This window comes from Lepidochelys kempii, chromosome 1 (genome assembly GCF_965140265.1).
Source record: "Lepidochelys kempii isolate rLepKem1 chromosome 1, rLepKem1.hap2, whole genome shotgun sequence".
Classification (NCBI taxonomy): Eukaryota; Metazoa; Chordata; order Testudines; family Cheloniidae; genus Lepidochelys; species Lepidochelys kempii.
Genome location: NC_133256.1, coordinates 23,888,644 through 23,900,732, shown reverse-complemented (window position 1 = coordinate 23,900,732; position 12,089 = coordinate 23,888,644). Strand labels below are relative to the sequence as shown.

Genomic DNA, 12,089 nt, shown 5'->3' with positions numbered 1-12,089 from the left:
TCCATTGCCCTGGGTGTGACGCCTGGAATTGGACACAGTACTCCATCTGAGGCCTCACCGGTGCTGAGCAGAGTGGGACAATTACATCCTGTGTCGTACATATGTCATGCCTGTTAAAACTCCCCAGAGTAATATTAACCTTTTTCACAACTGCATCACACTGTTGGCTTATATTCAATTTGTGATTCATTATAACCCCCCCAGATATTTTTCAGCAGTACTACTGCCTAGCCAGTTATTCCACCCCATTCTTGCTGCCTCCATGCCCTACTGCCTTAAGAGCTCTTCAGGACGGAGATGCTGAGCCCTTAACTGTGACCGTAATGCTAGCAAAGGAATGCAGAGCTCAAAATTGCCAGTGAACTGAAAAATCCATTATTCACACAGCTTTACTCGTGGCCACTGGTGGACATTAATGAGCCTCCACCACTTTAAATGAAGATCTTAAAATACATCTGGAAGAAGAGGAGAAGTCCTAAATGAGCATGTAGGCGAAGTGCCTCTGTGCATCTGGTTATAGGACTGTCTATGGCTCTTTGACCTTTGTAAAGATGTAATGGGCTCAAGCCTCGTCGTTTGTTGATTTTCACCAGTCCTGCAGTTAGAAGAATGAAGAAGTGAAAATGTGGCTCTCCACAAGCTACACAAGTTTTTGGCCAGTCCCTCCCTAAGGAATTTAGGAAGGTGAATAACTGCATTAGAAAAAAAAACAGTCACTTCCAGGACATAAAAAGACAACTGCTTTCCTTAGGGTCCGATGAACAGCTTTATTTGCACTGGAGGAATAAATACATCAAGCATCATAATCTTCCGTATCCTCGAGAAGGGTGAGGACATTCTCCAGTTTACTTCGACAAAGCAATCAGAAACAGAGAGAAATAGGAGATGAGCCATTAGATTACCTCGGGGATGGAGACAGCAGAACAGAACAAAAACTGGGGAAACTGCTCTTTGAATGAAGACAAAAAGCAGAGAGAGGAAAAGAATCAGAATAAAGTTGTGTCTTTTATCTACAAACTAATACAAAAAAGAAACCCAGATCATTCCAAGACTGACTTCAAACATGTCAGAGAATAGACAGGGCTTTTCAATGACAATAAATGCATCCCCATGATAAATGAAGTAGTGGAAAACATGAATGAATATAACATAGTACTGGGAATTCCTTGATACCGAGAGAGCATTCAATTACTGAGTGCTCCTGAGGCCCTTCCTTGTTCTATGCTACACTTATGTATTATTCAAACTCTTAACAGAGGGGCTTTTTCCAAAAAAGGCATGCTCAGGCCTCTCAACCATCTGATGGTATTTAGTTGGAAGTTACCTGGCTAAACACAGATGCCTAACTTAAGGTGTGACGTAAAATGGTGGAGGCATCACTAACAATGTTTTTCACTCAAAGCATTTTTGGTCTGTTTCTCTTCACAGATGGCTCCCTGGGTGAATGAGGAAAGGGAGGAATCCTAATCTGTTTCTTTCAGCAGTAGGAGTGTTTGCAAGTGAAACAGCCTTTCCTTCATTGTGTGAAGTGTTACTGCTGTGCTGATAATCTCACAAACATTTCCCTTTCCTCCTCAAAAGAGAGAGAGGAAAAAAAACCAGGAAGAGGTGAAAAGGGAGGGGAACGCACAAGTAGGAAACACAAAGTTGAAACAGTTGAAGATGAAGAAGCACATAGTCTAGAAACCTTGTGCACTATTTTGTGCATAAAGGAGTATGATTTACGCTTGAGAACAACCCAGACTAGGAAGAGTCTTTCATAGCAGGGGACACTAGAAATCTCAGTGGGGGTCAACTTTTTGTGTCTGTGCCAATAGATGACATCCACTGCAGGGACCAATGAGTGGGTGATCTCAGTCCAGTTCCCAGTGAACAGATGTCGAGCAGAAATGTCAACGACTGGAGATGGAAAGTGAATTAACCTATCTGTCTCTGGAGGTGGTTCAAGATGAGGCACTTTGGTGATAAACTCCACTATTCACAAGCCCAGAATTCATACAAAAGACACTTGTATGGCAAGATGAAGCTTGCTCTATATATTTGAAAACTGTCAGTTCTCATTCTTAAATGAGTAGAATGAATTCTCCTGAAGAGCCACATTTTATATGCATTCAAGGAGAAGCAGCATCCTTTAATGTGCCTGCCATCTACAGTAACAGAAGATCTAATGAGCATTACTAAGAAAGAAAGAGAAAACGATAGCGATCTGGGACATCATTTGTACAAATTGGGTATATCTGACCCATTGGAAGAACAATTTAATCCTTTGATAAATACTGAGGTATTTTGGAGGGGGAATGAGAAGAGATTTAGGGGGATAAGATGAAGAGTAAGGAGGGCACCAAGCCAATTTCTTTTAAATCTTTTCCATTTTCAGGATTTCTTTTTAAATACCATTTTTAATTCCTTCCAGCTTCCTGTCCACTTGTCCAATAACTTAGCTTTTAGTGGGTTGACTATCTTATTCTTGGTGTTTTAAAAATATACACTGTAATATAGTTTTGTTTGCTTCAGTAATACTCTTGATCCTTCATAGACCACTGAAGAGCAACTGTGGGCCTGGATCATCTCCTAATGAATGGAAGATTTGCCATTGACGTCAAGGGGAGTAGGATCAGTGCCTCTGCAGGCTACAAACTAATCTGCAGTAAGTTTGTGACTTCAGTTATCAGAAAGTCATATGTAGCAAACACTTCGCTTTTGTACCTCTTCTGTCAGATTATACACCAATTTGTAGAGAAGGGGGCTGCAGTCAACTCTTAAAGTGTAGTTGCCTGAAAACCAAACACAGACAGGGAAATCTTTTTATACATGGCTTTGACTCCCTGCTAATGGACCAAACCCTGCTGTTCTCACCTGGGCAAAGCTCTCATTGACTCCAAGAGGAGTTTTAGCTAAGTAAGGACTGCAGGTCTTGGCGCAAAGCAATTACAAATACAGATTGTTTAGTTAGATTTACAATACATAAAGCACTTCTCCTAAACGCATCTTTGTCACAGATTCCAAATACAATCATAAAAATTAGACCTGGCATTGAGCCTCAAGCTCAACCCACCTCCCCCCAAAAAAAATTACGCCCTCACCACATATACCAACCCCATTCGGTTCTTTCCCTAAAGCCTATGTAAACAGATGCACCCTGCAATGTGCCCTGAAAATCAGCAGATCTGTGCTATTTTGGATTGGGAGGAGGGAAAGCAAGTTCCAGTGTGGAAGTCCCCTCACAGAAGAAATCCTGCCAGCAGCTGCTTTTCTCCTATAATGAGGGATTTAGCTTCTGTCTTATAATGAATGCCTTTGCTGACCGCAACTATAGCAGTGAGATATTAGGAGAGAGACCAGCTCTCAAGTAAGCGATCCCCAGACCTTTTAGAGCTTTATATGTAAAAATTAAGACCCTAAACTTCATCCAGAAAACAGCAGTGCTCTGCAATCTGCATTGGCTGCTTGTCGTGTGCTTGCCACAAAATGCACTGCCTAACAAGCAGGTGTCTGCTCCCATATTCTGCACCACTGTTAGTTTGCAAGTTGATTTAAGTGAAGATAGAACATACTACAGCAAGCCAGTATTCAGGTGACAAAGGCATAGATTATGGCAGCAAGGTCCACAGCCAAAAGAAACTGTCACTATCTTCTAACCAGACAAAAGCGCAAAACGGCCTTCCTAGAAAATGTTAGATGATCATCTAACATCAGCTGAGAGAATCCAATCATACCCACAGACAGTAAACTCTAGCAACAAATGGTGGGTACATAGGGATATATAACAACTCTGCTGTATCTGATAGTTTATGTTTTGTTAGAACTGTTAGCAGATTTTGGTAATATTTTAGAGCAGTTTATTGTTTCTGGCTGAACAGACAAATGAGATTCACATTAAAACTAGTCAGACAACTACAATAATGTAATAATGGAAAAGAACCCGGGGTTACATTAGCTAGCATAGCCAAGGAGTTTGTGTATCTAGCCATTGGAAATTAGATGCAAGGCAACATTCGCAAAGGACACCAACCATTTTCTGTGTGAAAGGACAATGAATAAGATAAATGTGCTGTACTGAACTTGGCATAGTGCAGAACGTACCGTGATGTACTAACTGATTCCTCCGAGGAATATAGATGCTATCATACCATGGGGGATTCAAATGCCTGGTGTCAGGGGAAAGAGGGCTAATGCACTTAAAACAGTGCACTGAAGCGTGGCACCAGTTTTGTTTATTATAGGTTTCACAATGCTTTACTTTCATATTTCGCTTAGATATGTAAACAAAGGCACCACTGCATAATCAAGATTTGGAAGCAAATTGGCACTGCAACAGCATGCTGGCTCCAAATCATCTCCAATAGATGTGTTACAATACACACTGTGAATATGAAGTAGCTGATAAAGCTATTATTTCAGCAGCAAGATCTTCTGTAGGCGTGAAATATAGGCTAAAAGTCTGCTCTACTTTTACACAGCATGTAGGCTGTGTAATTGAAGGAACAGCTCTGATTTCCGCCCCCATCCCCGATTCTTACTGAGCATTTAGAAAGCAGATTTTGTTTTTGTTTCCAGTCATTGTGTGATGAAAAGAATTCTCTGCTGACCCAAACAAAACTGAGCTATTAAACATTCATGGTGAAACCTACTTCACTCATGCAAAGAAACCAGAGTAACTGGGGTTTACATGGACAAAGTTTAGATAGAATGTGGCACCCTCTAACAAAATGAGGCCACGGTGCAGCACAGCACCCACTCTCCTCTGGCTGCTACCCCGGGGATGGAATGGTCGCTGCATCCCCAACAATAATCACTGGTGTCACTGAACACTGGGATGTGATGGGGGTACTGACGTCATCACCTTGACTTAGATCACGTGGCGGGAAATAAAGTCCAGTTTCTTACCAGCATTCCTGTGCCAGAATCTTAATACGTCATCTGCAGCACTTGAGTGGTGAGGTAGGGCCAGCTGAACCATGCAGCTGTGGATCACTCCCCCTCTGGGCCACTCTCAACCTCCTCTTGTTGCTGGCATGGAGAGCCCACCCCAGTGCACACAGCCTATGCAAGGGCTCTCCTGGCTCATCTCTGCACAGACAGAACACGTGGCATAGCTCATGGCAGGGGTCTGTGGCCACAGGGTGAACTCCATCCCCAGTGAACTCAAAGCTTAAAGCGATAACATGAGTTGTCTTGTGATACTACAGTACTGTACCATGAGACATTATACCATAACTCCATTGAGTAAAAGGAGTCAGTCTGGTACAGTGAACATTGTCTTCCATAAACTACATAGCAAACTGGATATCAAACCAAACGTAGTGATGAAATAGATTAAAACCAAGTTAAACTGCTGAACTCATTAAAATATCAATATTAAGCCCTGACCTTTTCAGGAGACATATTTAAGGTATATTTCTATAATCACCTGCCTTTGGCGTAAAGATCTCTCCCCGAGTACATAGCTCATGATGGTGCTATTTGCTGTGGGAAAATAGTATGAGAACCGAGTTGGATTCTCTCTCCACTCTCCTCTAAACTTGCCTCTGCCCTGTGCATTCTCAATATCCTGTTATGTACCTTGCATCACAAATCCTTGATGCAGTAATAAATATGCAGCAAAATGTTAACCTACATCTAGGAAGCCAATAGACAAAAAAATTATTAGACACACCTTCTATAGAAGAATCTGTGTTGATGTAAGCAACGGCTCGTTCCTGAAGAACTTTAGCATTCTCCTGTAGTTGTGAAAAGGGAAACATGTTTACTTTACTGATAATATGTGATCATGCAACATTAATACTATAAAAAACAAAGGGGTTCTGGATCAGTCCAGGTGAGAGGTACTATATAAATGCCTAACTATAGTAATGAATAAGATTGGCCAGTGGTCAGGGAGCGTGAAATTCAGCTGTGCTAGCTGTGGTGTTTTTAAAGTTGATCTTCAAACCATTCATGAAATATTAGAGGTGCCAGCTGCACCTCCATCAGAAAGAAGATGCGGGGCTGAGGCTATTGGTGGTATTACTATAATTGCATGGTGTCACCACAGGACAGAATTAAGCCGGTATGGGTGCCTTAATTGTGCATTTCCATCGCTTGACTTGTCCGGATTTCTTTCAAGATTAAGATTAATTCTGAATTTTGTGGGTTTGCAACACTTGGTTTCGGGATAATTACAATATCCCTCTCCTGTGTCTTACCCTGAATTACTGATATGGGCTCTCAGCCTTAACTCCATTTTAACTAGAGCTGCTGAAATTTTGAATTTCCGTTCCACAGGAAACTCTTACATTAAAAAAAAAAAAAAACACACACACACACACACAATCTGAATTGGAATGAAAAGACAAAAGGTTGAAGTTTCACAAAAAAAAATTTGTTTCAAGTAAATCAAAATGTTTCATTCTCATTTTGACTATTTAAATGTCGCTATTTTTATTTTACAAATTGGTAATTGGTTTTGAAATTGGTATTCTGATTGTAAGTGGTGATTTGGTACTCAGTATTCTACTTGGTTTTATAATTGGTACTTGGCTTTGTCAATTGATATTCTATCTTTTTTTCTTTTGGTAATCATTCTATTTGGTAATTTTCTACTGTAAAGTAGTATAGTATACAAATGATATAAGAATCAAATGTAAAAATAAATATATTATAAAATAAATGATCTGATGGAGGATTTCCCCAATGGTGTGTGTGTGTGTGTGTCTGAGAGAGAGACAAAGTGTCTGTATAAAAAGAGAAAGAAAGGGAAGGCCTGAGCATGTATATATATTCACTAGCCACTTGATTTGAATGAATCACTTCATTTATGAACAGATGTTTCCATAACTAGGGGGTACTGATACATTTTTGGATATTGTGTTCACAACCCTCACCTAATGAGCAAAGGGTTAGTTTTCCTCAAGACTCAGTGGATGAAAGATTGTCCAGGTAAATGACTGCAGAGGATCTTTAATGTGAGCATTGACTAGCATATCTAGAGTCAGAGTCTAATCCAGGATTCAGAGGGAGAGAATGGATGGCACCAAAATGAAGCTAAAAGGCAATGAACTAGAGACACTGGGGCTAAAGTCTGAGAGGTTGTTAGGGTCCAGAGATTCAGTATAACTCTGCCATTGGGTGAACAATGGATAACTGGGTATTAAATTATCAAACCCAAAGTACCTTAGCACAATGATTCACAAAAAGAAATTCTATTATATGCCTGCAGAAACAGACGTGCTTGATGAGAATTGGTGTTTTTTAAATGTTTTACATTCACTGGAGCTCAGTCCTGTTAGCTATGAGTTTTTATGCTTCTTACTGCTGGAGTTTAGTTGGGATGAATATTTACTCCCCAGAGTTTAGTTTTCCTCGAGTCAATTGGTGTTACACTTAAATTTTGGTTTTCTTGTTAGTGACAAAACTTCCTCTGCATTAAGCAGAGTGGGCAGGTGAGTCTATTTCAGTTGAATATTGGAAAATGTACTTGTGAAAGAAGTTCAAGGGCAGTGGGAGCCTCAAATTTGCCATCAAACAGGGAAACAGGATTCCTTTGGACATTAGGAATAAACATTGTCCATTGTCATTTGTCACAGTATTCTATGGTTTTTGGTTTTGTTCCAATGGCAGCGCAGGGGGATGGGCTAGATAACCTCTGGAGGTCCCTGCTAGCTGTACATTTCTATGATTCTATGAATGTAGGCACATGAATTTAAATGTTATACAGCAGCATAAAATAGAATATAGTTTTTTAAATGAAAAGTTATTTTGAAACAAAAAAAATATCAAAATGTCTCTAAATAAATTGTTTCAAAATGAAATTTCATCAAAATCAAAATTTTCCCTGCCCACCATTTTTGATTTCAACAAACCAACATTTTCCAATGGAGAAAATTTTCCACTCTAATTTTAACCTCGGGTTTGTCAGTGAGTTAAGATAAATTTTGATTAAGTCCTATATTTCTTAGTAGGACTGACCAATCCACTTGCAGCATAAGAACTGAGGGCCAGATTGCCTCGCTCATGGTGAACCCCTATGAAGAGTGAAGTGGGAGGAAAACTCCATAGATTCCCCTCTCTCTGCTGGAGAGATGTGGGGAAACTCAGAGTCAGGCAGTCTGGGCTCCCACAACTGAATTAGCTCTGGGACTAGCACCCAAATCTCTGGGACCCACAGGAGGCAAAAGCCATCCACAAAAAGATATCTGGCCCCTTTCCTTTGCAAAGGAGAGTTGAATTCTACAGGCAGAGGGCTCTGTGGATGTCTGTGGATCACCAGGGCATGATCTAACTTTCAATTTGTAGAGGCCATTTGGTTTGCTGAAGAAACAGATTTTCAAGCAGGACAGCAATTTACCATACTCTTCCTTGGTGTATTTGATTCAAAGCCGACAGTCCTGTGGTTTTTAAATCTTAAGAGGAGCTAGTGCACGCAGACCATTGTTATTAGTTAGTTAGCATTTATATTAGGGTAGTGTCCAGGAGCCCCAGTTAGGACCCTGCTGTGCTACAAACAACTGCGCCCTGATCCTACAATGGGCTCTGTATAGACAGACCCCCCTGAATCTGCATGGAGCTCCATTAATTTAAATGGGGTCTGTCCACATAGACTCCATTGCAGGATTAGGCCATATAGGCAGACATAGGCCTGGACATGTTCATCCGTCATGCTTTTGTACTATTCTTTATTTACCTCAGCCCACTCTGTGGAACCTAATAGTCCAAATTCTTCTGCATCCCAGCTAGCAAAAATAATAGTTCTTTTAGGTCTCCAACCTGTAATACATAGTAGAATTTGACTTAAAAGAGAAAAATTGTAATAGAGACTGCCACAGTTGACTGAGTCACTTAAATAAAAATTAGTACATCATGGAAAATGATGTATAATATGTACCAGTGAAATTTTTTCACCCCAAATTCCGCAGATTAGCACATCCACTGCAATATTTTTATTGTAAAGAAAAAACTCTCAGAGCACATAACATTACACAGGCAAGGACAGCAGAAATTCAAGCAACTCACATCATATGTGATGTTAAGCTCATTGCAGATATATATGTTTAGGAGCTCCCCCAGTTCCTCACTCACATGCACGTGCACACACATATAAGAAGTTGCAATGCCTATTATGTGAAATTCAACCCTATGCATAGGGCAAAAATAAAGTCTATGCATCTGCTTACTGGTAAATTCCACGCAATTTATCAAAATAGTGTTTTTCATAGCACTTGTGTTTCGTCTTCTCCATTTATAATGAATAAGTTACCTTCCATTGCCATTTTGCCGAAACTCCGAGCAACTTCTTGAAGAACAGCTGTGCCAGTGGTTGGATCAATCCCACCAAATACCCAGGAGTCTCTATGTCCTCCCAGAATAATATATCTGTCTGGAAACAAAGATACAGAATCAGTCTTTAATTCGGAATACACTTGGGGTACCTATAATTCAGTCTTTCCCTTTAACCTCATTTCCCACCTTCCGAAACCACAATGAAAACTAATTTCAGTGTTTTAAAAAGCCCAGCCTATTAGCCCTGCTGACCTTGTTGCAGTTTACAATCTGACACAAAAATGCTTTTTTATTTTTTTTTTCCGGTTTACAACCTTTGTACCTACATAGACTTGTTTTAAGAATCTTTTCATCCCTTATCTTGGAACCACTGTTAGAATAAAATTACCCGGATCTGTTTGCTCAATGACGATTTGAGCAATTTTAGACTCTGTGCTTTTGAGATGGAACCCAGATGTAGAATTCAAATCAGAACACAGAATTAAATACCAACTACCCCAAAGTTTGTATCCAGGGTTTCAATTTAGGCCACTATAAAGACACAAGCAGCTGAGAAATGTGGATCTAGACCTTGGTTCATATCCTGAATCTCCAAAGTTCAGGATGTTGTGGGATCCAGCACTTTGTTCAGCTCATCACTTTGTGTTGCACTAGAATATGCTGGTGTAAGACTGTATGAATGATGTGCTAGAGACCCTATAGAAAATGAGATATCTTGTGCAAGGCTGTCCCAGTGAGCTGTTTATTGTAGCATTCTTATGTACCACTTATAGATTTCTTTGCAGGAACACTGTGAAGGGAGGGACAAGATGACCTAGTAAGTCTTTTCCAGTTTCAAATTCTATCTGATTATCTCTGAAAAGCTAAACCTCATGCCACCTAAGAACATCTTCACCAAATGCAAAAAGCTCACCTGGTTCCTCTGCTCCACTGATAGTGCCGATAACATTGTAAATTCGTGTTACTTTGTTGTGAGTGTGGACATGCATTCTGACCTTTCTGAAACAAAAGCAAAATGAAGTCGTGATCCATGACTTGAGGAGGCATTTGCTAGGGTTGGAACTGTGATAGATGAACCAATTTTAAACATGTTTTACAAACACAGTTAGAACAAGCTCTTGTACATTTACAATAGCCATTTAAACACCATAGTGGAATGAGGCTGGATTAGCATCCACAAAAGGGTTGGGTTGTAGCCTATCTCCATGTAGAGGGGATGAATTGTATTTCAATCACCCATTTAGTTCCCCAAAATAAATGGAGTTTTTGCAGCGAGGAATGAATTAGGCCAAGGTAAGAAAAAATATGTTTAGATATTTATGATTCTCTTAATGGCGAAATTAATGAGAGGACTAGTTACCATTGTCAAACTCTCAAGAAAACACCAATTGAAACTTAAAATATAAAAGTTGAGAACACAGTCTATGTGTACAATTTTATCGTTAAAGCTTTAAGATTATAATCCAGCAACACTGGTCAACCAATTCGCAGCTACTTGCTATGTGACCTTGGCAAACATCTCAACTTCTGTATAATAGGAATAATGAAACCTTATCTCTGTAATAAACTGTTTTGCAATCTATGAATGAAATTACTTATACATGGCCAATGTACTAAACATGATTATCAGTTTACAGGATCTATACCAGGGCTGTACAAGTTCCTTATTTTTATTTGAAACTGAAGGATGACAAGAAAAATTCCACCAAACACACCAATTCCTAAACTTTCAAAGTTCTTTATGAAATTTGTCACAATGGTTTCAAAGAGAGTCATGCCAATAATATCTCCTTGCAATACTTTTAAGATGGGGTAGATTAACAGCAGGCCCACAGATCATGCTAAAAACAAAAAGTAGTATCTGAAAGCATATTAAATTTTAGCCCAAACGATTGGACAATATTTAATTATGGGAATCTGTTTTTAAAAATTTCATAAGAACATGCTACTTTTCTTTATAGAAATATGATGAGTAAGTTTAATTATATGGTAACTGGAGAAACTGTCATTAAAATTGCATGAAACAACTGAACGGTGAAAACATTTGAATAAATTGAGTATTTCTCCAAGAACATTACAACAGCCGATCAAAGTGACCAAGCTTTGCCAGACCATTAAAAAATCATTCATTTATTAGAAACTCTGTAAAAGACAGGGAATATTCAGTCCTCTCTCTCTTTGTGAAACAAAACACACACTTGTCTGCCCTGGGCAAAAATCCAACGGGGTCTCATTTGAAGTTATTTTCTCAATGGCAAAGCTCTCTAGCTGTCAAAACCAACACCTTCTTCAGCACACCTAATCGATTTTTGCCCAGAAGAGAAGCTAAGCCCAAGGCCTTGAGCCTGCAAAGAGTTGGTGCACAAGTGCTTGCAGGGTCAGTGCCCTGAGCTTGTAGTACAGTGAAACCATGGGAGCCTAGAACCCTAGAACCCTAGAACCCTAGAATCTCAGGGCGGGAAGGGACCCCAGGAGGTCACCTAGTCCCACCCCCTGCTCCAAGCAGGACCCATCCCCAACTAAATCATCCCAGCCAGGGCTTTGTCAAGCCTGACCTTAAAAACCTCTAAGGAAGGAGATTCTACCACCTCCCTAGGTAACGCATTCCAGTGTTTCACCACCCTCCTAGTGAAAAAGTTTTTCCTAATATCCAACCTAAACCTCCCCCACTGCAACTTGAGACCATTACTCCTCGTTCTGTCATCTTCCACCACTGAGAATAGTCTAGAGCCATCCTCTCTGGAACCACCTCTCAGGTAGTTGAAAGCAGCTATCAAATCCCCCCTCATTCTTCTCTTCTGCAGACTAAACAATCCCAGCTCCCTCAGCCT

The 12,089-nt window shown here is 40.0% G+C and overlaps 1 protein-coding gene across 3 annotated transcripts in view; it reads right to left on the bottom strand.

The window, feature by feature from the left end:
* LOC140908873 (N-acetylated-alpha-linked acidic dipeptidase 2-like) overlaps positions 1–12,089 on the bottom strand; it is a 55,325-nt gene that overhangs the window by 26,682 nt on the left and 16,554 nt on the right. For all 3 annotated transcript variants that reach the window (XM_073336829.1, XM_073336848.1, XM_073336839.1), the window contains 5 exons: positions 10,172–10,257; positions 9,236–9,355; positions 8,663–8,745; positions 5,657–5,720; positions 2,707–2,774 (listed from right to left, as the gene is read on the bottom strand). In XM_073336829.1, coding sequence (XP_073192930.1) covers positions 2,707–2,774; positions 5,657–5,720; positions 8,663–8,745; positions 9,236–9,355; positions 10,172–10,257 — 421 coding nt within the window. The remainder of the gene's footprint in view (positions 1–2,706; positions 2,775–5,656; positions 5,721–8,662; positions 8,746–9,235; positions 9,356–10,171; positions 10,258–12,089) is intronic.